The following is a 27,291-nucleotide window of genomic DNA, read 5'->3' as shown; positions in this document are numbered from 1 at the left end:
ACAAACGTACCCGGACCATGATCCTTTACAAGCGCTTCACATTGGCTATAGCGAGAATGATAAAAATAGTGGAATTTACATTTTCTCTCTATAAGCTGGTACTTCCCCTGGTACAGCCGATAAGAATGAAGAAAGGCGATCTTCTTTTGCTTCCAATCTAATTATTGTTCGCTATTTTCTGTAAGTAGATATCAAATTTAAATTTGCGCAGTTATTGAAATTACATATTTTATCTAACTAGTTTGAAATTCGCCTAAATTGAAATAGCCTTTTCACACATATTTTTGAAAAAAGAGATACAAATAATTTTAGATGTAAGCTTTAAAACGATGAGTATTTTACCGATTGCTTCCGCATGGTTGCTAAGAAATATATATTGAAAAAAGAAATGGATTGGGATTTAAAAGATAACTCAGAATCACTGTCATTTAAATTATCTTTGAATCCATGTCCTCCTTTGTCTTGTTATTATAACATATTGATATACATGCTAAATTATAATTAAAAATGTCAGGATGGGAGAAAATGATATATATTTGCTAGTTCCTAGTACTCTTTCATGTATGTAGTAAGCGCTCTTCTAGCAGAAAAAGGGATTTTGGGGCTAGCTGTTGACATCCAAATATTAACCAGGGAAGACGATATATCCAAAGGAGAAATTAATTTAGACTAAATCTGACCTTTTCGAATTCTTTAATAATGGTACTTGAAAGTGTCAATGGACTACTTGCTCATTGATTCAAATTTCAAGACTTTGACGGCATGAGTTAAAATAAAAAAGTCAAAAGCCTTTTTTTAAATTTCTCTGAAGTCTGCGGTATTTTCGCCAAGCTGGTTTGGTTTTCTTAGTTTTACAGAAAAGCCACAGCTGACTTTAAACTATGGATGCCCGTACCCAAGCAGCAAAAGAGTACAAGAGTATGGCACGAATAAGGACCCTAAATAGTCATTAATTATTCATGATTTTTTAAAGTCATTCAATAAACTCGCAAATCGTGTTTTTATCAGGTTTTAAATCCGATAAAACACTCCTGCTCATTCATTAAACTATACTTATTATTTTTTCATCCTCATAATTTGCTGCAACTAGTTGTTTAAAGCAAAAAAAAGATTACTTTTTGTTGTCATGCAACATGCAACATGCAACATGCAACATGCAACATCTGCAAACGGCTAGACCTTCAAGTGGCTCGGATGACCACTTTAAATGGCGGTCCCTTCTCTCCACACTTCATCATTACCAACCAATATCAGAGGGACACAAAAAGAACCACTGAGGACGTAAACTGAACCCTGGCAGTGATCACCCTCAGTGCCTACATCTCATACTAACCATCTCTCATTCATAAAGTATTGTAAAAGCCCTTGAACATATCTATATGGAAGAGAGCGCTATAATCGTTGTCATCATAATCATGCAACATAACCTTTATCACCTCTTTTTTAAATAGTGGTTTATGTTTTTTACTTAGGTAAAAGATGAACTGTTTTCTACTGAGCTTCAATCTTATTTTAATCATTTGCATCGGCTTTCAATTCAGTATTAACTTGTCAGGTATGATTAAGAAATAACATAGCTGTTATTATTTTATTTCGGCACGTTATGCACTATACTCCTTTCTCTCTTTACCTATTTTGGTGTTGAAAGTTGCAAGGGCAGTGACATAGTGGATTATAACAAACAACAACAACAACAACAACGACAACAACAACCACCACCAAACAAACATACCAAAAAAGCGCTCGATGTGGGGTGATGTTGGCATGGTAATTTCGTTTTGATTTCTATCCCCCCGACCCCCCACCCCCACCATTCCAAATAAATTATCAAGTTCTTCGTAAATAAATACCAAATCCCATACGGTTATTACCACTTGCCTGCTACATTTATGGATAGACGTGGTGATCAATCAATTGATTATTCTTTCTGCTCTGTACTCCCCATAGCCTGCAGTTGCTCACCTCTGGCCTTTTGTTATAATCCCCAACCTTTCCCAATTCATTGCACGTATGTGCGTGGTTCTCGATCTTGCAAACTCCACCATGTGAAAACAGCATACGTATGCTTGTAAAAGACTCCCTTGTATTAGTTTGAAAATATTGTTTCCTAAAAATAATTAAAATCTAGTATGTACGATATGTTGATGTTTTAAATGGGTTTATAATGAAGTTAGAAATGTAAATTTGAAAAGTAATTTTCCGTTGATATTAAATATTGTGTCCAACAGATGGGTTAAAGTGGATTTCAAAACCTTCGAACCAAAAGTTTGGACATGTTGGATCTACGGTTCACATCACCTGGCATTACGATTGCAACCAGAAATTTGTTGTATCTACACTTATTTACGACAATAGACAGATAGCCCAACGAATCCCAGCTACACACAAATATATTTTAACAAAGAATGATATGGATGCTCATTTCTCTGTTATCGGTGGATCGAATGTAACAATTATCATCCCTGATGTTGAAAAAGAAAAAAGTGGATCATATTGCTGTGAGGTTATGTGTATTGGTGAACCATCAGAAAAGGCATGCACGATGCTCTTCATATATGGTGAGTAACGCACCCATACCTCTGTATGGAATAACTAAATACTTCAATCCAATTCAATTAAATTGACATCAAAAACATCAAAGTAATAACACTTCTCCTACATTGCATACGGACTGAATAATCTGTGAGTCGTCTAATGCAATATTGTTAAAAATCCTAGGTAAGCTGCGTAATGCCTAACTGGTTTTGCCACCCAATAGGTTGCTATCAATAGACGTCACTTCCGGTAATAGCTGCGTTGTTGATGGCTTGTAGAATCTTGGAGGTTGTTTTGATCTCTTGTTTTCTGGTTTGATATCGTGAAAATAGTCAAATACAATAGTTTGAAGACTTATTTTGACATGTTTTGACTTAACATCCGCTAGTTTCCCCTCAGTCAACCGCTTGTTTGCCCCTCAGTCAACTCCAAAAAGTCACGTGATTGATAGTAAGCAATAGACCTATGGGGCTTGGGGTAATGTTTTCCTTGAGAATAAGATTCTTTGTTTGAGCTGTATCCATATTCATGTGTCTTCTCATGTGCAACCGAGCACAAACCTTAAACAAATAATTAATGATACTCTAGGGAATGACACGTGGTCTGAAATGGGAAAACATTACGTCAAAGCCGAAGAGGTCTATTGATAAAGCAGCCAATGAATTGAATTCGAATTTAGAAGTTTATTTTTGTGGAGGGAGGAAAAATCGCAAATCCGGAGGAAAAACCCTCAAACCACAGGAGAGAACCAACCCTACTCACGTACGACACCGAATCCTACTCATCAGTTTTATCATTACGTTCAAAATGGACGGCAGTAAACATTTCCGAAAGCTCGGCAAAAAAAAAAAAAAAAAAAAAAAAAGATAAACGTATGTAGTCGAACTTGCTTTAATCAATTTGGCCTCGTTTCTTGCATTGGTATGTATGGCGCATTCGGAACCTGGCTTGATGAAAAATTGTCACCAACTTTGCCAATCCTGACTGTTACTCTCAACCAGCAAGGGCAAAATCTCACATTTATTCTCTCTCTATTTCTATGTGTAGCTTTGCCTCGTATCAACTATCTGACCTCGCACCTTTATGGAAAACAAGGAGATTCAATAACATTAAGATGTAATGCCTCTGGACATCCAGCACCCAATTATACATGGATACGCAAGGATATGAACAGAGCAATAGCTAATTCCAGTGTGACGTCATTCAGCATTACTGGTAAAGCATCAGGAGGAAAGTACTGCTGTCATGTGTCAAACGGTTTTGGGGAGGAGACTAATTGTACGTCTGTTAAAGTAACAGGTATGCGACTTTATAGCAAAATGCTATCACTCATGATATGTTGTGTGTCATCGTAAAGGGGGGAAGAGAGGGATTTGTTGGATATTATCATCTATATTTTGAACAATAAAAAAAAAAAATAGAAAAAGAAAAAAGTAAAAATGGAAATGAAGGTAACTAACTGGCCGACGAATGAAAACAAACCGTTTTTGAAATGTCTTTTTTCACCTTAAGTTAAATTATAAAAGATAAATTTATTATCTGCAAAAGAAAAACGCTGCAGGTATCCTTTTTATGCAGCCTTGCACGCTATCGATGATTGGCTGACTGTTTCCAGCCAATAAATCAGGTACGGCTGGCTAATGATCAGATAGCAAAGACATCAGTTTGCTAAACAGGGAGGAAGGTAGAGTAAACAGAAGAGACCTGTATGTACCTTCTGCTATTTAGATCAACATTTTTATATAGGCTTACTTGCTTAGCATGGCAGGTGGTTGAACACTCGAATGGTCTTAGCGTCGAAACCTGAGAATTTCTTTCCGATCTCATGTGACGTGTGCTATCTTGTCATTATTACTATGCAGAATATCAACCAATAAATACAAAGCTGACATCGGATATGAAATTTGCAACAGCAAATAAAACATTTGAAGTATTCTGTAATGCAGACGCTTCTCCGCCAGCAAATTACTCCATCAAACAAGGAAATTTAACAATGGTAAATTCGTCTAATGGTAATGTCACAATTACTACACCAAGTAATGGAACGTATCTTACTGTCAGCTGTATTGCAAAGAACAAATATGGGCAAGAAAAGGCAAAATACCTCAAAATACCGATCTATCGTAAGTTAAATCCTAATAAAAAAGTTCAAAATGGTTATAATGTTATCAATTAATAAGCATTACTTTTCGTGCTGTAACTTTAATTTCATTTAGGATCATCAATTTATTTTTATTTATTAGTTATTTATGCAGCAGATTTCACTCTAATGAATTGAAAAGTAGAAAAATTGCAGTATTTCAATGTAACTTATACCTAAATATATAAACTTATAACTAATAATATCTATAAATACGCTATTCACAGAATCACCAACTATAGTAGATCATCCAGACAATCGAATTACAATGAGGAACGATAGCATTACACTGCAATGCAAAGCCACAGGGACCCCAAGACCAAATACTATTTGGTATGACGAAATAAGAAATACAACCGTTGAAGCTGCAAATGGAACGTTACTCGTACAAAATGAAGACTGTAAAAATAGTATATCACAGTACTACTGTGTGGCATCGAATGTTGTTGCAAACGTCAAAAGTCCTTCAATAACAGTAAAAGGTATGATTTTGCCTGCTTGCCTGCTTGCCTGCTTGCCTGCTTGCCTGCTTGCCTGCTTGCCTGCTTGCCTGCTTGCCTGCTTGCCTGCTTGCCTGCTTGCCTGCTTGCCTGCTTGCCTGCTTGCCTGCTTGCCTGCTTGCCTGCTTGCCTGCTTGCCTGCTTGCCTGCTTGCCTGCTTGCCTGCTTGCCTGCTTGCTTTATTGATTTCATTATTTTTCTAGATTGCTTGATTTCTTATTTATATGGTTGATGATTGGTTGGCGTTTCAAGGGCTGTCAGGGGGTTATATGGTTGACTATATATTTTTTTGTCATATCAATTATTTTAATTTTTTAGCTTTTCAACGCAAATCCGTTTCATTTTGCAAGAAAAAAAGGTATGTTTACTATGTGATCAAAGTGGTCATCATTTATTTTTTGTCTGCAATAGCCTGGATTGCATGTGTATTGAGCAACTGATGGATAGAAGGATGGATGGATTGTATGATGTTGCTCACTTCACAAAAGAAAATCTTAGCACAAGCATCAGCATAATCGACTATTTCAGTATAAATGAATCTAATAGTTTTCTGGAACTTATTCATGGTATCTATATAGAAAGATTATGTTATCATAGTATTATTTAGCTGGTCAGAGTAGTTGCCTTTTGTTACATATGGTGGAGTGGAAATGATTTTTGAAAACAAAGGAATACTTATAAAATAGGCCTCTTGCAGCCTCTTCTTTTGTTTTGTCCTCCAAATTGAGATCCTTTTGTAACATTATATGATATTGTGTGACAATGCATCTTTGTTTAACTAGTTACGTTATAGTTAATCACATGATTGTAATCGTATATATATACACATGTACGCCAGATATATATCAGTTCGCTTACTGATCAATACATGTAGTATAGAGTCAAGATAAAACAAATAAATCGAGACATAACCAACCGAAGACTATCACACCTTTGATACATGATGTCACATGCAAAGGGTCTATTGCAATCGAGTAGCTAGAATGCAACAAGGTCAACACGTGACCCTACCCAAGAATCGAAACCAATAAACAAGCGCTTGTGTCAAATGGCCCGGAAGAAAGCCAATATATTCACAAGAAGAGTTAGGCAAGCCCAGTTTGGTTAGGTGTTGACAACTGAAGCTACATAATAATAATAATAATAATAATAATAATAATAATAATAATAATAATAATGATGATGATGATGATGATGATAATAATAATAACTTCACTTATTTATATTGCCCTATTTACATAAAAAGCCCAATAGTGCTTAACAATTATAAAAAATAAATGAATAAAAATTTACAATTATGTATCACTAACGTATTGAATTAAATAAATATCTATCTTATAAGTATATTTAAAAATAGTCTATCTAAGTATAAATTGTATATATATATATACATTGGCTATATAATTATACTTAAGCAAACGCTTCCTTAAAAAGGTGCGTAAGTCTTAATTAAAGACTTAAAACTGGAAACTGAGCCAGCAGTCTTGATATCATGAGGCAGAGAATTCCATAAATAAGGAGCAGCATAATAAAATGCTCTATAACCATAAGATCGTAAATTATAACTAGTAATGGCTAAATTGTTACTTGATGACGATCTAGGAGTACGTCTAGGTTTATAGATATTAAAACACGTTCCAGAGCAGTCTAGAACATTCTAAAGTTTGAATATTTTGGGAATATCCTAAGTAATATTTCGATAATTGCTATTTTTTGAATTCGCAGCAAAAGTCTAAGAAGAAGTTCATTAATTTTCGTGATTTTGCCAATTTTGGAAAGTAGCAAATATTACAATTTCCATAGATAATTTGCTATGATAATATTTTAGGTATGGTAGCGAAAACCGGCCGAATCATCATAGATTTGCTAATACGATCGTTGTAATTAAAATCAGGTTCATTACCTATTGAATCAATCAAACGGCTCTGCCCCAGAAATTTCTGAGGCAGTCACAACCAAATCAATCAAACTCTGCCCCAGAAATTTCTGAGGCAGTCACGACCGAATCAATCAAACTCTGCCCCAGAAATTTCTGAGGCAGTCACAACCAAATCAATCAAACTCTGCCTCGGAAATTTCTGAGGCAGTCACAACCGAATCAATCAAACTCTGCCTCGGAAATTTCTGAGGCAGACACAACCGAATCAATCAAACTCTTATTAGACATGATAGTTTCTCACAAAATGATTTATTCATTTTTACCATGATCCTAGAACAACACATACATGTTAAGGTGACTCGACTGGCTAAAGATTTTGCCGCACTGTCGATGTTGGATTGTGAAATGCGTTGCGGCAATATTATCAATATTAAATAAAAATTCATAGCAAGACTAGATAAATATGAAAGTTTCTTTTCGCATTTAAACCAACATGACCCGAGCTACCAATAACTTAGTGACGACCAGGCGATTTTCTTAAATCGCATTGTTTGGAAAAATACATTTTTATAAACCAGTGTTTATTTGATCGTAAATTCCAGGTCAAGGTCTTTCGTTTTACAATCAAACATCGACGGTGCGGCAAAATCATTACCCAGTCGAGTCACCTTAACAAATACATTCAGACTAAGCACTGTGCCAAGCGTTGATTCAAAAAATGGCAATTTCCCTCCAAAACTTAATCATTTACTGGCCTAGGCATTCTGATATTTTTTTATAATTTTCCTGTTAAGTAGCAAAATACTGTTGGAATAGCTATAGTACTAGTGTATCGTATGAAAAATCACAATCATAAACCATTATTTTATCGGTTTGCTTTCTATCTAAACTTCATTTGTGGCATTGTCATCGTCATTGTCATCATCACCATCATCATCTTCCTCTGCATATTTTATGCAATCTTCCGTCAGTCTTCTTCTTATATCCCGGACTTTTTCCTCGTCCTTCTCCACTGCTACGCAGTCATACCCAAGCTTTATTGCAGCTGACGAGGCTACACCTGAAAAAAGAATGGCTCAATTTTAATTCAAATCCTCTTGTCTCTGTTGTCATGCAGTTCATTACTGTTTCATTAGAAACACCGACGCAGCTCACACTAGTTTTTAGCTAGTTATATCTTTTTATTTTGAATATATGTAATTTACAAGCATTATAAATGATTCAGATTTAAGCTTTTAGAGATGGTATTTTCAGAGAAAGTTTATTCAGATGGCTATGTTCATTTAACTTGATAATCTGATAAGATTGAGCTTATCATTCTGTACTCGCAACCCGCTTTTAAGCTTTTAGAACTGAATGGTATGTTAAGGTTCATTCATTTTGATGACCTTCTTTATTTGTCTCGATATGTTACTATGAACTTACTATATTATTCCGACTTGTCATTCAAAGTCTTTTATAAGATTATTGTTCTCCCCCTTTTTCTTTATTGTGAAAATCTCAGAGCCTGTTATCACCTCGAGAACGTTTTTAATAAGCTATGTTAGAACACTTGTTCTCTGAACACAAATCTCTTTTCTTGTTAAATCAATAAACTTCAAGTCTGACCAAACCCAGCCGACCAGATCTTCACAATCTGTGTTGACCCAGCATGTGAAGGTAATACACTCAAAACACTATAAAACAGACCCAGAAACCTCTGATCCTCACACTAGAATCTCTAGAGTACCAAACAACTATGAAGTCTCTGATACTGTTGGGATTGCTCGCCTGTGTGGCTGTTACTCTCGCTGAAGATGATGAAACCATGGCAGTGGTAAGTGTTGATCTATTTTCATGTTGAATTCTGAAGAAAACCCTAAAGTTGTTAACTTCATTTTCTTCTACACTCCAACAGAAATACCTCAATCAGTTCCACTACATCTCACCATCTCGTTCCGGTAACCATGACGTCGAGACAGCCGTTCGAAATTTCCAGAGGTTCGCTGGTCTTCCAGAAACTGGTGAAATCGATGAGGCCACCGTTCGCCAGATGAAGAAACCTCGATGTGGAATGCCTGATGTGGACGACAGTGGAAGTCGTATCAGAAGGTAGATCATTACGACTCAGTCTCCTCAGTTATCTAAATAAGAGCACGATGCCATTTAAGAGTTGGTTAGGCTTTCTTTAGCTGGGGCACACACATGGGTTCCCTGTGGTTTCCAAACATCGACCTACGTACATTTTCTCGTCTTTCTTGTCTCTATCGTATCTATATATCGTAAGTATTGATATTTCAGTTCCATTTTCTCGGTGTTTGGTTTAGATACAAGTTGGGCTCCAAATGGGGCAAGAAACATCTGACATACTTCGTCGAGTACGGACGTGACTTATCGTCTGGTGAACAGGACAGAATCTTTGCAAAAGCTCTGAAATACTGGGCTGATGTTTCTGGGACTAAGCTTCTCAAGGGCCTCAAGCGCATCCTCGGCTGACCTCAAAATCAGGTATTATTGGGATTTACTTTGTGATCATGATTGCAAAATTATTATTTGGATTTATTCTGTAGTCACAACTTAAAACTTCGTTCCATTTAAGACAATGATTCATTTCTCAACAGCTTTGGACCCAAAACCCACGGTGGAAGTTCTGAGAGAACATGTGCCTACCCCTTCGATGGACCTGGCAAAGTTTTGGCCCACGCCTTCTTCCCCAGTGATGGACGCGCTCACTTCGACTGAGGACGAAAGATACACCGACGGAACAGTCAAGCGGAACCAATCTCTTGTGGGTGGCGACTCACGAGTTCGGCCACGCCCTTGGCTTAGAACACAGTGACGTTAGGAATGCTGTTATGTACCCTTACTATACTGGATACGTACCAAACTTTAGACTCCAACAAGATGACATCAATGGAATCCAAGCTCACTACGGTAGCCCTTCATTATCACTACTTTGTATAATTTTGTAACTACTGCATGTGTATTCTCTTTCTGATTGGACGATCGAATAATATATATTTTTATTAATGATATATGATAACCCGTGCGGCCCACACCTTGCGTGACGCGAAGTTTCAACGCGCAACAATATTTGCAGCTGTTTGAAACGTAACGCAACAATTTTTCCTTACTCAATATTTTTGAGTTACCATTAGTCTTGAAAGTCGCTGCATTGTAAAACCAATCTTGGGCTATTTTTTAATGTCTTTTACATCACAGTTCATTTCTTTAAGTAGGTTTTTTTGCTCAGCGTTGGAAAAGCAAGCAAGCATAAAAAATAATTTTATTTGTGTTTTCTTTCTCAAATACTATAGGAAAGGCTGGAGGCAGTACAGGAGGCGGAAGTGGAGGTTAGTTGAACCGTTCGCTCATGTTCTAAAGTATTTTGTGTTTTTGTGCACTTTATGAAATTTTGAATTTATTTTCCGTTCTACTTTTTACTGAATTTATCACGAAAACACGGTTCATGTCACTTTTACCTTTATTGGAAAATACTTAACTTAACTTAGCTTAACTTAATGTACTTTACTACTAACTAGTCTTTATTATGAAACTCGTGTGTTTGAGGACGTTTATGGGCGTTGTTCGCTCGCGTATATAGTTATATACATTTTGATGATCGAAATATGTCAAAAACAAGTTTTTCATTTACTTTCATAACCCAAAAACAAAGGGTCGTCCCCTTTTTTATTTAGTTACTTTTTAAAGTAATTTGTAATACCTAACTTTCAAGTCCCAGTAAAATTTAAAAAATCTGGCGATGGGATGTTTTGCCCATGAACGTCCTGACACTGTTTAATAAAGGATACTAGTTTGTTTCAACCGTGGCGTTGCTTCAGGGTTCATGATCATTCGAGCTGTACGCTGAAATTTAGTTTATCGCTGCTGTCAATCAAACCTAATCAGTCGGTACCTTTTATGTTCTTGACTGGCAGGAGTGAAAACCTATTTCACAACTAGCTGTTGAAATGTTAGACTCCCCCACAGCCGCTTTCAGTAGCGTTGCGTGACGACACTGAAGGCGGCTGTGGGGGAGACTATTGAAATGTTTGAGCTCTCAGAATATTGAAAAGCGCAGTAAAAGGGAGAAATTACTTGAGTTACCAATGTTTTAATTACGGAGTTGGTTAGCAACAACAAAACCGTTCGATGTAATAAATATATTTTTGCAAACAGGTAATTGTGTAGATAAGAACCAAAACTGTCGCAACTGGAAATCGTACTGCGGAAGAAACTCGTATGTCGATGCCAACTGCAAGAAGACCTGTGGGACCTGCTCGTGTAAGATAAGACTGTACCAAATCTATGTATACTGGACTATACCCATACCCATACCTATACCCATATCAATACCCATACCCATACCCATACCCATACCCATACCCATACCCATACCCATACCCATGCCCATGCCCATACCCATATCCATACCCACACCCACACCCACACCCACACCCCACCCCACGCCCACGCCCACATCCACACCCATACCCATACCCATACATATACCCATACCCATACCCATACCCATACCCATACCAATACCCATACCTATACCCATACCTATACCCATACCCATACCAATACCCATACCCATACCCATACCCATACCCATACCCATACCAATACCCATACCTACCCATACCCATACCCATACCCATACCCATACCCATACCCATACCCATACCCATACCCAAACTATTACATAAAATACTATATCTGTGATCCTGTTACGATAACCATAATCATAACCATTCCCATATCTGTACAATTTCTCTTATACCTATTCTTTTAAAATTTCAGAATTCAACAAGCCTCAGACAACTGATTATCTTCAAATAACATTATTATGACAATTTGTAAGTTATACCACATATTATTCAAAATAAAGTTTGAATAAAACAAATACACGTTAATTGTCTTCTGAAACCAACCAGATCATCACTGAAAACTCTTGAATCATCACGAAAAAAACTGGGTCGAGTTGACTTTGCATTGCATTGTGGGACTGTTTTAGGGAACAAAATAGACGCCATCTTGGAAATATGTCCCCTAGAACAGCCCCACAATGCACTGCAATACCAACTCGACCCAGTTTTTCCCACTCGAAATGGCGTATAGGCCTCTGCCCTCCTATCGGGATTATCGTGAAAGAGAAGCGCGAAATAGTTCACAACTATTTTACAACTAAATAGTTGATAATTAAATACTTTCAAGCGCTACATGGCTAAAAATTGTTTCGTGGATATATGGCGTGCACTCTAACACTCGATCTATTATGCAGAACAATCCATAATAATTAAGATTGTTATCTCAAGGGGTTGAATTTTTATTTAAATTTGAAAGCTTTTGACACGGGTTAGCAGTAAAATATGGTGCGCTAAGGATTACAACATAGCTGGAGGTTTTGCTTTGTGAAGGTATCATTGCTTAGGCTGTTTTGAAGCCGTACCATTTGATCTCAATTGGTATTAAGACTTTTGCTGTTGAATCGAATGTTATGAAGCTCTCTGTTTGATGTCTTTACCTGCCCAGCAAGAGCAGAACGATGCAAAACAATTTTACTGTCATAGAGTGAAGTCACTAAACCTGTGAAATACATAATATACCAATACACATTTAGTAGACCCTAATTCCGTTGTTTTCTCTTGTGTCTATTTGACTATTACAAGCTATTACACGTTGACAAGTATTTTTTATTTCACGGGTTAAATGCCTTCACTTTATTCTTGAAGTGCAGCCACATGAAAATCACTCGAGATATAAATATTGAAGGAGCTGCCATGCTTGTTGATCTAACAAGAGAAGCTGATGAGGAATGCTTTCTATAATCAACCAAGATCTTTCCTCCAAGCTAATAGCTAAATAAGAAGCGTTATAAAGAGGATATGACTGAATTTGCGAACATTTTCAGAGGTGAGTAGTGTTTAACCTTTAACTAATATAGAACCCTAAAACAACCTCAGTGATCTTAGTGAGGGCCCTGCTAACTCATGGCTATATCTCGGAGAATCTCACAGATCAAACACTGAAACAAACCTCAGGGCTGATCAGTCAGGGCATGGCTAACTCATAGATCGAATTGGAATTTTGCGTATCGGTTTCTCTCGTTATATCTTTCAAGATAGCGGTGTTCTTTTTTTTTTTTTTTTTTTTTAAGGGAAGATGTTCACGCCAGATGTACACCACAGAAACACAGAGAATAAGATTCACTCAGATTTATTCAAGGAACATTAATAACGATAGCGATCAATTAGCATTGTTTTTATGTATTTGACTTGATAACCAACAGTCCTTGATCCTATCATCCAGCTGGTTCATATGCCATGTTTAACATCTAAAGAAAATAACGTATTATTCATTATGATATAATATTTTGTTATATATACGAAGATTTTGATTGGTCACTTATAGTATGGACGTTTTGGAGACCATTTTTATGGCGGCCATGTTGGAGGTATTTAACAAAACGTTTCTCATTCATTAGCTTCCTTTGCTGATACCACCAACATGGCGGCCATGGCTTTGTCTCTTGACTCTGTCGGAGGATCTAGGAGAAGGTGGTCAGCTTTTTGCACAACTAAAAAACTACGTCATTATTTACAAAGTTCTTTTCACTGAAGAAGACTGAAAGAGCAAAAGAGAGGGTCGCAATATTTATTCCTTTTAGTGAAGAAATGAAGGGGACGGGGTTGCGAATTGTTCTGTCCTAATCCCCTCCCCCCTCCCCTCCTTAGAAATGATTGCTCGCATTATCCCAAGTTTACTAACCTCAGCAAGTTCCGCAAGTTTTCTTGCAGTTCGCTATAACATATTTATGTTGGCCACAAAGGTATTTCCACAAATGACAGTCTTTATTTTTATCCACACAGAAACCTAGCGAAGTCAAACACACGAAAAACAGGTCAGGAACTGATGAGAAAGGACATCAAGATGAATGGTAAGGATGTCATAGCCTTCAGATCAAATATCTATATCTTAATCAATAACCCTTAAGATACTATTGTACGAGAGGATTCATATTCATTGGTTAAGCAGTGATCTCGTGCGCTTTTGTTGGTTCAAAGGGTGTAGTCTATTCCGTGCTGTGACGGTGTTGTGTGTCATGTCATTTTCACAGTCAAACCAAGCTTAATCTAGATGACGTTTACAAACAACTGATAAATGCTATTAAATTGACCGACAAAAAAGCTTTAACAAATGAGCGAAGTTTTAACTGATAAATGACTGCGACTAAGTATTTTCTTACTTATCGATTCCATGACAAAAAGAAAGCAAACAAATATACATTCAAATAACTTAACAACTAAACTTACCGCCTCCATTTCCACCCGACCCTGATCCTGGTCCTCCTGAATAAATATACATCATATAATAAATAATATATATCGATAAATATAAAATATATTAATAAACTTCTGCTGGAGCTTGAAAAAAAGAACCCCAACATAGGAAACCCCAAAAAGATAAATTTGTCACAAAGAACGAAACTAAACCTCAAACATTTTCAGTATAGAGCGTTTTCACTCACGTGAGAAGACAGCCATAAACAATGAGAAACTTTCTGCACAGTATTTGCACAAAAATAGAGATCATTTCCCGGAGGATAGAAAATGTATTGTTTTGATACCCCATAATGGCCGCTGAGACGTCACGTGAAAAAGCTCTATAGTTAATAGGTTCATAAATTAAATTAGGTCTGGGTGAAACCTTACATAACTGTCATATTGGGCATTTGTTTTCCAATTCCGTCCTTTACCAAAAGCAAAATTAAAATGCATTTATGTATCTCGACGTTTATCACGAATGATAATGATAACACGAGTGTTAAAGAGAAGGGAAATGACGTTTATAGATAGGGAGCTATTGGACAGTTTTTAACCCAGTAATCACGTGTATATTTCCTCATGGTTGGACGTTACGTTGGATCTCAATCTTACCGTAGTGAGCTTGGATTCCATTGATGTCATCTTGTTGGAGTCTAAAGTTTGGTACGTATCCAGTATAGTAAGGGTACATAACAGCATTCCTAACGTCACTGTGTTCTAAGCCAAGGGCGTGGCCAAACTCGTGAGTCGCCACCCACAAGAGATTGGTTCCGCTTGATGTTCCGTCGGTGTATCTTTCGTCCTCGTCGAAGTGAGCGCGTCCATCACTGGGGAAGAAGGCGTGGGCCAAAACTTTGCCAGGTCCATCGAAGGGGTAGGCACATGTTCTCTCAGAACTTCCACCGTGGGTTTTGGGTCCAAAGCTGTTGAGAAATGAATCATTGTCTTAAATGGAACGAAGTTTTAAGTTGTGACTACAGAATAAATCCAAATAATAATTTTGCAATCGTGATCACAAAGTAAATCCCAATAATACCTGATTTTGAGGTCAGCCGAGGATGCGCTTGAGGCCCTTGAGAAGCTTAGTCCAGAAACATCAGCCCAGTATTTCAGAGCTTTTGCAAAGATTCTGTCCTGTTCACCAGACGATAAGTCACGTCCGTACTCGACGAAGTATGTCAGATGTTTCTTGCCCCATTTGGAGCCCAACTTGTATCTGAATAATTTGGACCGATTAATATAAAGTCATACAACGAAAATAAATAAAATAAAAATAAAAATGCGATTTAATAGTGGATTCCACAGAGTGGCTCTTCTTTCACTTGATTCCAATTGAAATCAGGAGAAAGCGACAAGCAACTCTACTTGCATACGACACCGAGCCCGGCAGGTGTCGAACCCGGGTTGCAATGGTGCAATAGCGCTCTCACCGCTACGTCATTCATGCTTCTAAAATACGAATCGAAGGGACAAGACAAAGAAACGAGTGAAGCGGAGAATTACAACCCGGTACGTAACGGTACGGCATGACATGATGCACACTGATGACACTCTTCTTTTCGGTTGAACTAGTACTTCAGTCTTACATACGAAATCTCATCATAGAAAATAGATGATGCTGTAATTCTTTCAGCCCGTCCTACCTTCTGATACGACTCCCACTCTCGTCCACATCAGGCATTCCACATCGAGGTTTCTTCATCTGACGAACGGTGGCCTCATCGATTTCACCAGTTTCTGGAAGACCAGCGAACCTCTGGAAATTTCGAACGGCTGTTTTAACATCGTGGTTGCCGGAACGAGATGGTGAGATGTAGTGGAACTGATTGAGGTATTTCTGTTGGAGTGTAGAAGAAAATGAAGTTAACAACTTTAGGGTTTTCTTCAGAATTCAACATGAAAATAGATCAACACTTACCACTGCCATGGTTTCATCATCTTCAGCGAGAGTAACAGCCACACAGGCGAGCAATCCCAACAGTATCAGAGACTTCATAGTTGTTTGGTACTCTAGAGATTCTAATGTGAGGATCAGAGGTTTCTGGGTCTGTTTTATAGTGTTTTGAGTGTATTATCTTCACATGCTGGGTCAACACAGATTGTGAAGGTCTGGTCGGCTGGGTTTGGTCAGTCTTAGAGGCGTAAGGATGAATCAAGAAAAATGTCGTGCCATAGACAGGTGCTCTAACATAGTTAATTTAAAAAAATTTTCCTGAGGTGAGAACATGCTTCACCCCTGTGAAATAAGAAATTCTCACGGCAAAATTGATAAAATCGTTTTGAAAAATTTAGTAAAATATAAATGGCCTCTGGCAACCACACTCTAAACACTGTATTTGGTTTTTTTTTCCACCCTCCCTCCCTATGGTAGGTATACATAGGTAGGTATTCCACTGACCAGACCGTCAGTGTGACAGGTGCACGGTGAGTTGTGACAGGATTGCCATGGTTACCGCGATTTCATGTGCCAGGCCCCTCTCATCCCACCGAACAAAGCACCTAACGCCAAGCTCATCTAGTAGTTACGAGTTTAATATTCTGTATCAGTATCATCTAGTATATACAACTATTGGGAAAAAAGGTTGGTGTATGATTGACTTGATACCAAGCCCGTAATGCACTGTGGGCGATGTGAATACAACTTGCATTTTTTCCCCGGCATATTCTTTTTTTTTTTTTTTTTTTTTTTTTTTTGTTGTTGTGCTAACCATTATTCGCACATCAATATATGATATAATATAATACATATCAAGCTTAGTAAGGAACATTCTAAACAGTACTGTGATACACAGCTTAAATAATCTTCTATCATAGTATCAAAGCCGGGACAATGCTTCGGCGAAGCCTGTGTTGACACAGCAAACATTTAGTCCGTCAGGTGTTCAAAGGGTACAAAATGTTAAAAGAAAGATATCAAACATTTCAAAATCTCATATCGGGATTTTAATCCAGATAAAATTTGAGATACAGGCAGGATATCTTACGCCAATGTACTCAATGTAGGACAATACAGACTACGAAAACGTACTCTTCGAGGTCTAATAAAATCTTTACAACATGTTATAGAAATTATATAGATTCAATAGCGCAATGACTGCAGATTTCCATTGAGTTCTGACCAGTTGACCTTTAAGCTCCTATTAACTCTAGTTCCACCATTCGCACAGAAGAAATTAGTTTATATTGACAGAGAAACAGTCTGACCAAACCTCTAGCAAACCAGACCTTCGCAATCTGTGTTGACCAAACACACGATAATCACACTCAACAGACTATAAAACAGACCCAGAAATCTCTGACCTTCACACTAGAATCTCTAGGTTATATCATTGTTGGTTAATGATAGTTGATTGTTAATAGAAAATAGTCACGTGACTAGGCGAGGGTTTGTCTCACGTTTCTCATAGCCAGTCATACCCTCGTAGAAGGCAACACGTTCGATTTGAATCACTCTCGTTGCATCTACATCTCTTTAACGTCTTTATCATGGCTCAGTCATTACGCAGATCATGCGTGAAAGTTCCCGCCAAAACCACAGGAGCCTCAACAGTATAAGCCATGACCTGGAAACGGAACCATTTTGTCGCAAAGAGATTCTCAAACATAGAAAAACACATAATTTTTCAAAAGAATTACGACTTTTTTTTGTCAAAGATACTTCAAAAAGTGGAAAACTAAATTTTTGTTTCTCATTGGTTGCTGTACGTATAAATTAATTTTGTTCTTGATTCAGGGCTCAGTGAAATCACAGAAACATTATCCATACTTTAATTGGAATGTTTTTATTTAGTTATTTATTATTTAAAACTAGCTTTAAAACTAGTACTGGCGGGACTGGGCTGAAGGAGCTTAGCAGAAGTCGATCGAAGAGATCTAGAGCGTGCAGTAGAACTTGTAACAAAGTTTGAAATGTGGAGCTCATATTGATCGAAATGACATTTATAGAAGAAAAGTAAGTCATTGATTTCAAGCCAGTAAGAAGGAGAAAGTAAGTTGAGACGCTTTAAACGGACACTGTAAGAAGAGTCAAAATCTTGATTGGAACTCAAATTTGATTCCTCAAAGTGCTTTCTTCTTAGGCCCCGTCCACACTATGCCGGATAAATTTGAATTCGCAACTTTCACACTGAAACCGAAAAAAAAAAAAAAGAAAACGGATCCCATGTTTCGCGTCCACACTAGTCCGATCAGAGGCGGCAAAAACGCCTCATTACACATCTGAGCATGTGCATCGAAGCTGAAATTGAGTCCGCGGTGAATTTTTAGCCTTCCCGCCATGTTCCCATGACAATCATGACGTCATCGTATTCGAAAAATTTCGGGTACGAAATGTTCTCCGTCCACACTAATACAGCTAGCCGGCGTTTTCAAATTGTTCCACTCTGGAGACCGTACTCGAAAAAATTCGTTTTCGGTGAAGAATTGTTCCGGATTCGCCCGGACTAGCGTGGACGGTAGGCCTAACCGAATAAATAAAAATTCGGATTCAAATTTATCCGGCATAGCGTGGACGGGGCCTTAGGTTTTCACGCAAACGCACTGAGCTAGCACCTTAACCTGGAACCAATCAAATGTGCTGTCTCTTAAAGTGACCTTGGGGTTCTCGTTAGCAGGGACCTAAAATGTATCTCCAAAGCTAACAGAATGCTCGGCTTCTTACGCCGGCATTTGTAGCAGCATGACTAACGTTCACTGTCGTCAACTTCTCTATTTAAGTCTTGTCACTAGGTCGCAGCTATCTTACGGTAGCGAACTCTGGAAAGGCGGAGGAGACGCCCTCAACACAACCCAATTAAAACGACAAACAATTTACAGCTTACAACCCACAATTCCTTTCGGTCTCAGATTTCAGATCTCCGAACGACAACGTTTTTTGAAATAGGTGTATGATACATTCCAAGCTAAGCAAGCAAAACTCAACATGCAATATAACCTTGAGAAACCTTTTTTGAAATGTCTGCATATATTCTTAGATTCGAACTATTTGTTTGAAGAACCTAAAATCTGAGCCAACAAATCCCCGCACCATCATCTTTCTTTATTGAATCATTCAGCCAGCCATTTATCCAGTTGACATCTGATTCACCAATCTGCCTTCTTTATTTATCATTATGCGAAGGCAATTTTAGCGAATCCTCAGGAATGAAAATGTTTACCATTTTAAACCCGGGGGGGGGGGGGGTGGGGTGGGGGTACTCCGCCAGAATTTGGGTAGGGGTGTTCTGCTGGGATTCTGAAAGGGGTACCCTATTTATGACAAAAATCAAATTTGTAGACCCTGTTTATGGCAAAAGATATAACTTATTGCACTGCGTTCCTGTTTCAATTATCATGTCATCTCGCGTATCGTTTTTTTTTACGACCATAATAACCAGTTTCGGTCAATACGAAAGTAGAAACCCTGAATAATGACAAGCAAGCTCAGGAAGAACTTGGAACTTGAGTGAAATTGCATACCCTGTTTATGACAAGAAGCTCGAAAAACCATACCCTGTTCAGCAGGATCATCCCCGTATAGTCCATATATGGGAGTACCCCCCCCCCCCGGTTATTTAAAGCGATGCACAAAATATTAAAGTTCCTGACCAGTAATCAAAACACCCAAGGCTTTTCAAAAAGTGTTGATTATCGCATTAATAATGAGTTTTGATAATCTAACTATGGATAATGGTATTATTTCTATGTTTAATGGTTTTGCACATTCAAACAAAGAATCTTATTCTCACGAAAACACGTGGTCTGAAATGGGTAAACATTACGCCCAGGGTAAAGAGGTTTAGAGATTTTAAATTTTTTTCGTATTCCAGAGGACTTCTATTAACGACATTGCGGTGCATCAAATATAGAACTAAATTAGCAGACGCAAGCCGATGGCGGAGCTTTCGATCTCGTCTATTCCTAAATGTTTTCCACCAAGACGTCGTTAGGACTCTTACGGTTCTTTCTATCTAGTTTTCACCACGAACATTTGCACAGGTGAAAAAGCTGTTTTGTTGAAACTGAAAAGGAAAAAGAATGAGTATACCCAGCTTTTCAGATCTCGTAAGCCTGTGTTGACACATCAATCATGCAATGGCAATGCACTCGACGAGCTATATAATCGAACCTCCAAACTCCTTGAATCACTCAGTGAAGAAGCTATTAACCATGAAAAGTCTCATTCTGTTAGGATTGGTCGCCTGTGTGACTGTAACGCTCGCTGAAGATGATGAATCCATGGCACTGGTAAGCAAGTGATCTATAGTGTCATCTTGAATTCTGACGATAATCTAAAGCTTTCAACCTAATTTTCTTCTAACCTTAACAGAATTACCTCAGTCAGTTCCACTACATCTCACCATCTCGTTCCGGTAACCATGACGTCGAGACAGCCGTTCGAAATTTCCAGAGGTTCGCTGGTCTTCCAGAAACTGGTGAAATCGATGAGGCCACCGTTCGTCAGATGAAGAAACCTCGATGTGGAATGCCTGATGTGGACGAGAGTGGAAGTCGTATCAGAAGGTAGGACACAGTGACTATCTTACAAAGCTTCCAACTAACTGTAGGACGTGCATTGAGGAAAGAAAGGATGGAAGAGAGAAAGAGGAAAAGGGAGGAAGAGATGGCTGGCGTACGCTGCTAATGCTTCGTCTTTGCTCACTGTGAGTCAATGGGTCGGGTCTCTGGTGTGAGTCTTGCGGACATCACATGTGAATTGAGCTTGTTTGATGTGTTGTTCTCTCCCTTGCCAGCTTTCCTTCCTCCGTGAAAAAATAGTATTGTGTGCATAAAATAGTGAATGTAGTGGTTGTGAGAACGATGAACAAAAGCAGGGGACGTTAGCAAAAGCTGCTAAAATAATCAGCCTGCTCTAACACATAAAAGATGACGATGAAGGAAGGAAAAGGTTGCTCAAAAAGGTGAATTTATCTTTTAAGATCAACTCTTAAAGAGAACAGTGTAAGTTTCTCTTTTTGCTAACTAACCCATGCCTGTCTTACTTTAAGATACAAGTTGGGCTCCAAGTGGAGAAAGAAGCATCTGACATACTTCGTTGAGCACGGACGTGACTTATCGTCTGGTGAACAGGACAGAATCTTTGCAAAAGCTCTGAAATACTGGGCTGATGTATCTGGACTGAGCTTCTCAAGGGCCTCAAGCGCATCCTCGGCTGACCTCAAAATCAGGTATTAAACCTTCAAATTTTTTCGATAAGGGGAAACAAACTCTGGGCTTATCTAAGTCAGGGCATGGCTAACCTGTACAGATTGAACCCTGAAACAACCTCTGGGCTGATCTAAGTCATGGCAATGCTAACTCACAGATGGAACCCTGAAACAAGCTCTGGGCTGATCTAAGTCAGGGTAAGGAGCTAACTCACAGATCGAACCCTGAAACAACCTCTGGGTTGATCTAAGTCAGGGTATGACTAACTCACAGATCAAACACTGAAACAACCTCTGGGCTGATCTAAGTCAGGGTATGGCTAATTCATAAATTTTACTGAAAACCCTGAAACAACCTCTGGGCAAGGCTAATTCAAACTTACAGATCAAATTGGAATTTAGCGTGCAATATTGAACACATTCACTCCATCTAAAATAAGATTTCATTTCTCAACAGCTTTGGAGCCAGAAGCCACGGTGGAAGTTCAGAGAGAAGATGTGCCTATGCCTTCGATGGACCAGGGAAGGTTTTGGCCCACGCCTTCTTCCCCAGTGATGGACGCGCTCACTTCGATGAGGACGAAAGATACACCGACGGAACATCAAGCGGAACCAATCTCTTGTGGGTGGCGACTCACGAGTTTGGCCACTCCCTTGGCTTACATCACAGTGACGTCAGGAATGCTGTCATGTATCCTTACTATACTGGATACGTACCAAACTTTAGACTCCAACAAGATGACATCAATGGAATCCGAGCTCACTACGGTAAGATGAGGAAATTCTTGAGGAAATTACACGTGATTATTGGGTTAAAAACTGGCCCATACATGGCCCAAATGTAGCAAATGTATTTATCTGGTACTTTCGCTGGTAGTTATCGATCAGCTAAGGGGTCACGTAATCCTGCCAAATCGTTCTATACACAAATTATTTCTTTATGAAGGACTATTGCGTAACATCTCTTAATGCGGAAGTTCACCTTCAATAAATTTGGCTTTCTAACGGACATTACTTTATCAAGATAAATAAGTTTATATTTATTTGTATTTTTTATATATTTTAGGGACAAATGGTGGTGGTGGTGGTGGTGGTGGAGGAGGAGGAGGAGGAGGAGGAGGAGGAGGAGGAGGAGGAGGAGGTAAGTCAACTGCACATAGAATAGTATCTATTCAACATAAATAGATTACTAACGAAAAATTCAGATACATTCGATTGCAAAATCATTGTTGGATTCAAAAGAAAGCTGAGACCGAAATGGCACATGGGAATCGAAGTACGTTATCTTTGTATCTAGTTGTACACTACACTATTTGTAGAATGTTCATAAGAACCGTTGCCATGTTTGATATCGGCTGTGTATATCAAATGAATGCATCAGAGAATCCATAATAGATAATATAAATAGACAATATACGATATATATATATTATTATTTTCAAGAATACCTTTCGATCTGAGCTTCAATGCTCAACGTACACGTTTTGAACTCGACAATAATTTTGCAATTGAGTTTATACATAAGATAGTGTCCATCCTACATAAATAGATTATTCACGAGAAATTCAGATATATGATAGAAAAAATAGTATAGGTATGGGGGCTTAAATGATCATAATATGTACTGGAGAAACCGAAGAGAGGGCCGGTTCATTTTCAGTGACTAGTTTAAGGCATTGAAACCACTTTCAAATTTGTGGGAAAATTAAAAAAACCCGGGTCGATTAGACATCGCTGTGTATTGTGAGACTGTTTTAGGGGAATATTTCATTAAAAGGGCGTATATTTTGTTCCCTAAAATAAAATAAAAACACTTTTACAAGAGTAAAACTACATGAACGGTATCTATGATGACCTCGTTGATTAGTTTCATGGACTTTGTTTTTATTTTATTTTATTTTATTTTATTTTTATGGATTTTTATGTTGACCTCATGGACTTTTTCATGGATTTTTTATCTAAACAGGAAGCTGCTCAGACAAGGACAGGAGATGCAGAGGGTGGAAAAGCTATTGCAGAAGTAATGACTACGTTAAACGAAACTGCCAGAAAACCTGTAATACGTGTTAAGGTGAGTACGGATGTTGGACACAGGCATCCCAACCACCTGCTTTAACCTGACCCACTCTCAAATTAGGTCACTTTATCTTCAAATTCAACATTTCCCCTTGTAGCCTCAAATGCATGATATTGATCAGTCAGCTGAGTCGTGAATTTCATTATATACCTTCAGTGAAATGCAAGCATTGCCTTCATTAATCATGTACATTTTTACTGAGCATTTACAATCAGTGGTAGATATTCCATATGACCGGAAATCACTTCTATTTATGACAAGCTATCCGGGCATAGGTTTTTATTCTCTTCCCAAAAATAGTCCCCCTTCACAGTTGCCTGCGCCATCTTGAAAGGTAGTCGTGCCATTATTTACAGAACTATTATGGCTAGTGAAAAAAGGCCCATATTCTTTAGGTGCATGTTATATCAAGCTACCATTTTGATTAACAATGACAAAGCATTTCTCAAATGTAGCTTCTCTTGTTAGATCAACCAACATGGCGGCTATTTCAATGTTATATACAGTCAATTCAAAAAATATTGTCGTCGACCAACTCAAGCATACGCAACTGGACCGAAAGGAACTCTGGGTAGCAATCATTGAAGCCGAGTTGACTCCATTATTTAATCTGACTAGTTATGCCTGGTTTACAGCACAAACCTTTCGTAGGCGAGCGGGAAGTGTTGAAGGAGACGTTTTTTAAAAATGCCTTCATATATTCGAAATTGTGAACTGAATCATAATTACTTTGTTTTTCTTTCCCTAAACCCGAAGACATGCATTTGATGGATTGTTTCTCGCCATTATTATCTTATTACTAGCGGGAACAATTTATTCAGAACGAATATTTAATCGCTCCAGTGATTTTTACCCATATTTCTTTCGGTCCAGTCGCGTAGGCTTGAGCCGGTCGACGACAACGTTTTTTGAATTGACTGTATATCTCAAGGGATTCTGAGTCATGTGGTTGCAGACCAAGAATAAATTGAGTCTAAATTGAGTCCTGTTTATTTTCTTCTTTACATTCAGATCATTCAGCCGACGTCACCAAGCTGAATCGACTGATCTCTGCCTAAATGTTTCACTAGCAACTACCACGGCAGTTATAGATTTGTCAATGTCTGTTAGTAACCTAAATAACACCCAAATAAATATTAAACATCTTTTATAAGATGTATAATACGTCTGTCTATCTGTTTCTTTAGAGGACCTCACATTGGAGTCAATATACTCGACCCTCATTCCAAAGGGACCCCCCCTGACAGAAATCAAAAATTAAACAGCGGTCGTACAGTTAAAAAAATCGCGGGCTAACCTTTTCTTAAATAAAATTGCCCCAATATATTAACCAATGATTACTGTCAAACCACCTCAAGCGTAGAGGTCATTAATGACTTTATTTTTGGATTCTTGATTTCATTATTCGATTCGAATATTCATTATTTATTATTTGGCGCATGCGCATAAGTTCTTCAGCCCTGTCGATCCCACGTTGGATATGAACGATAACATTTTTTAAAAACTGCCCCAAGACACGAATTACATAATCATAAGCTCAACTGGGAAGGATTCTAAGGGAAACGTTTACTACTATTGTTAAAATTGTTAATAAATTTCGCGCGCGTGATATTCACATTTCTGACTGTATAAACATTAATTAGATAACCTTATTCTATTGGGTGGTTACCATGGTGATGACATCACGTGATAAGGTGATTATTTAAGCCAGGTGTGTTTAATTTACCATTCTTACTGTGCAGCACTTGTCCGGTAAGTATTTGAGAAACTTTTAAGAAAGCAATTACTAATAATAATCCGTAGAGTCTAGACCAACTACCTAATGCCTGGGTTTTTAACTCTATTATAATCAAAAACAAATCCAGTTTGAAATTCTCCATGCTGCTCCAGTCAGGGTTTATAGCTTCCTCGACGTTTGTTGAATATTCATGTATTCTAGTAAAAGTTCGTGGAATTTCAAATTTTTTTGTATTGTTGACTGAAGTTGTGAACTCTTACTTAACCGTTGGTATTTGTGAATATTCTGATGCTAAAACGAGGCTAGCCCTAATAAAACTAGTCAAAATTTCAAAAAAACACCAACTTTCCCCAAATAAAAGTGTCGTTCGTGTGGCTATCAACTCTATATCCATATTTGGTTAACTTACCTTTTTTGGAAGTGAAGATAGGTTTCATTTTGGTAATTTTCTAAAGCTTTAAAATGTCGAAAATATGAAGCAAAACTTCCAGATATTATAGCGAAGAAAACCTTCAAATATGTCCACCATCTTGGATTTAGCTTAGAGACCTGGCCTTTGACAAAGGAAGCCCAAACGATTTCAAACGAAAGGGATCTCGCACGAACGATAATATAGGTATCAATTTTGATTTTATTTAATGGTTTTACTGCATGTGCTCTTATAATTCTAAAAGGTAGCTACTAATCCTTCTGGAACTACGGCAGTACACGGCCACCCAGGCGAGAAATCCCAACCGTATCAGAGACTTCATAGTTGTTTGGTACTCTAGAGATTCTAGTGTGAGGATCAGAGGTTTCTGGGTCTGTTTTATAGTGTGATGAGTTTATTACCTTCCCATGCTGGGTCAACACAGACAGCGCTAGGTCGGCGACTTCAAGGGTGTTTTTGGCATTCAGGTTCAGTACATATTTCCATCTGTGCCAATGTTAAACAGTTATTCAATATTTAACAGTTATTCCACGAACTTGAGTCGTACATGAAAAGTAGAAATTTCTTTATTAAAGTAACTGAAAATTAGCCTTTCTTATCACCAAATACTTTTAGCCAAATTTAGTTGCTTTTTTTGTGTGTTTTGTTCTCAAGAAGAGCCGTTCTTATAGCCTACTCAGAAAGTTTGGCAAATCTGTCGGCCATTTTGAATTTTCTCTACTAGGGCATGGGCATAGTAAATAAATAGCCAATCAGAACGCGCGGTTGCTCATATCCAGCGGTTGTCGTGGCTGTCTATGTGTAGTTTAAGGCTGTATTTGTCATCACTTTGAAATACATATTTTCTTATTTGTGGACGAAACAAAAAGTTCTGTATTAAATAATTGAAGGTAAGACTTTTTTTTTTTGATATTCATTTTTAATTCACGGCATATTTTCTCATCTGTCCGAGTGTTGTGAACGATTAAATAAAAACTATTGTCAGTTTTTAGCAACAATATTCTAATCATTGTAGGCCTTTTGTTTTGACACCGCGTTTGTTTTCTAAGCTTGTCTAACATTAATTATTTTATCAGTATTTTATCAATATAAGAAGAGATCGGAAGCATCTGCTCTGTCTAATATTAGATGCCGGCTGTCACACATATACAGCACATCAAAGCAATTTGCCGTCTGCGGTAAGGAAGTAAGTTTTTTGTAGATGGCAATCAAGGCGTTTCTATGGCATTCCATAGGCAACTTTGTGTTTTCCGACAGTGTCATCATGGAAACACTTTGACTGACGACCACCAAAACGGTAGCCCTTTCTCGTAATATAAGGGACTATGGAATAGCACCAAGCTTTATCAGTTTTACCCTCGCGACTTGAAGAACAAACATTTACCTACGCAAAGGAATTTTCGTAAAACATATATGTAACAGTTTAGAATCAAAGTCTTTAAACCGAAAACTTTCAAAATTACAAGATTAATAACTTGAAGTATTTGAACAAATGTAACAAATTTATGTTTTCAATTAAAATTTCGTACGAAAAGTT

The 27,291-nt window shown here is 37.9% G+C and overlaps 4 protein-coding genes across 4 annotated transcripts; 3 read left to right on the top strand and 1 right to left on the bottom strand.

The window, feature by feature from the left end:
- The first annotated feature begins 1,492 nt into the window (after positions 1-1,492).
- LOC116291175 (limbic system-associated membrane protein-like) lies at positions 1,493-5,721 on the top strand. The gene is made up of 6 exons (XM_089031570.1): positions 1,493-1,555; positions 2,229-2,558; positions 3,583-3,834; positions 4,398-4,658; positions 4,903-5,157; positions 5,494-5,721. The coding sequence occupies exons 2-6, from the start codon at positions 2,411-2,413 to the stop codon at positions 5,613-5,615; spliced, it is 1,038 nt and encodes a 345-aa protein (XP_088887696.1). The 5' UTR covers positions 1,493-1,555; positions 2,229-2,410; the 3' UTR covers positions 5,616-5,721.
- Positions 5,722-8,778: 3,057 nt separating this feature from the next.
- On the top strand, positions 8,779-11,942 carry LOC116291177 (matrilysin). The gene is given in 10 exon segments (XM_031698305.2): positions 8,779-8,870; positions 8,952-9,145; positions 9,361-9,487; positions 9,489-9,541; positions 9,655-9,772; positions 9,774-9,800; positions 9,802-9,967; positions 10,351-10,386; positions 11,213-11,317; positions 11,840-11,942. Coding segments are annotated over 10 exon segments (906 nt in total). The 5' UTR covers positions 8,779-8,792; the 3' UTR covers positions 11,842-11,942.
- A 1,297-nt stretch (positions 11,943-13,239) lies between these two features.
- LOC116291178 (matrilysin-like) lies at positions 13,240-16,388 on the bottom strand. Its single transcript, XM_031698306.2, has 7 exons — positions 16,283-16,388; positions 16,008-16,201; positions 15,401-15,580; positions 14,977-15,287; positions 14,353-14,388; positions 13,808-13,912; positions 13,240-13,373 (listed from the first exon to the last, which is right to left on the bottom strand). Exons 1-6 carry the CDS (start codon positions 16,358-16,360, stop codon positions 13,809-13,811), a joined length of 903 nt encoding a protein of 300 aa, XP_031554166.2. The 5' UTR covers positions 16,361-16,388; the 3' UTR covers positions 13,240-13,373; position 13,808.
- Positions 16,389-20,461: 4,073 nt separating this feature from the next.
- LOC116291179 (matrilysin) lies at positions 20,462-24,750 on the top strand. Its single transcript, XM_031698307.2, has 7 exons — positions 20,462-20,589; positions 20,672-20,865; positions 21,351-21,530; positions 21,967-22,277; positions 22,612-22,650; positions 23,476-23,580; positions 24,598-24,750. The coding sequence occupies exons 1-6, from the start codon at positions 20,512-20,514 to the stop codon at positions 23,577-23,579; spliced, it is 906 nt and encodes a 301-aa protein (XP_031554167.2). The 5' UTR covers positions 20,462-20,511; the 3' UTR covers position 23,580; positions 24,598-24,750.
- Positions 24,751-27,291: the final 2,541 nt, after the last annotated feature.

This window comes from Actinia tenebrosa, unplaced genomic scaffold, assembly GCF_029948245.1.
Source record: "Actinia tenebrosa isolate PJP-AT-01 unplaced genomic scaffold, QUT_ActTen_1.0 PGA_scaffold17__23_contigs__length_9995812, whole genome shotgun sequence".
Classification (NCBI taxonomy): domain Eukaryota; kingdom Metazoa; phylum Cnidaria; class Anthozoa; order Actiniaria; family Actiniidae; genus Actinia; species Actinia tenebrosa.
This window is presented reverse-complemented; position numbering and strand designations above follow the sequence as displayed.

Coding starts and splice junctions, on each gene's coding strand:
- LOC116291175 (XM_089031570.1), top strand. CDS start 2,411: ATGGATGCTCATTTCTCTGTTATCGGTGGATCGAATGTAACAATTATC. Junction 4,659..4,902: donor CCTCAAAATACCGATCTATC/GTAAGTTAAATC, acceptor CGCTATTCACAG/AATCACCAACTATAGTAGAT. Junction 5,158..5,493: donor TCCTTCAATAACAGTAAAAG/GTATGATTTTGC, acceptor TTAATTTTTTAG/CTTTTCAACGCAAATCCGTT.
- LOC116291178 (XM_031698306.2), bottom strand. CDS start 16,360: ATGAAGTCTCTGATACTGTTGGGATTGCTCGCCTGTGTGGCTGTTACT. Junction 15,288..15,400: donor TCGGCTGACCTCAAAATCAG/GTATTATTGGGA, acceptor ATTTCTCAACAG/CTTTGGACCCAAAACCCACG. Junction 14,389..14,976: donor TGGAATCCAAGCTCACTACG/GTAAGATTGAGA, acceptor ATATTTATTCAG/GAGGACCAGGATCAGGGTCG.
- LOC116291179 (XM_031698307.2), top strand. CDS start 20,512: ATGAAAAGTCTCATTCTGTTAGGATTGGTCGCCTGTGTGACTGTAACG. Junction 20,590..20,671: donor ATGATGAATCCATGGCACTG/GTAAGCAAGTGA, acceptor TAACCTTAACAG/AATTACCTCAGTCAGTTCCA. Junction 21,531..21,966: donor TCGGCTGACCTCAAAATCAG/GTATTAAACCTT, acceptor ATTTCTCAACAG/CTTTGGAGCCAGAAGCCACG.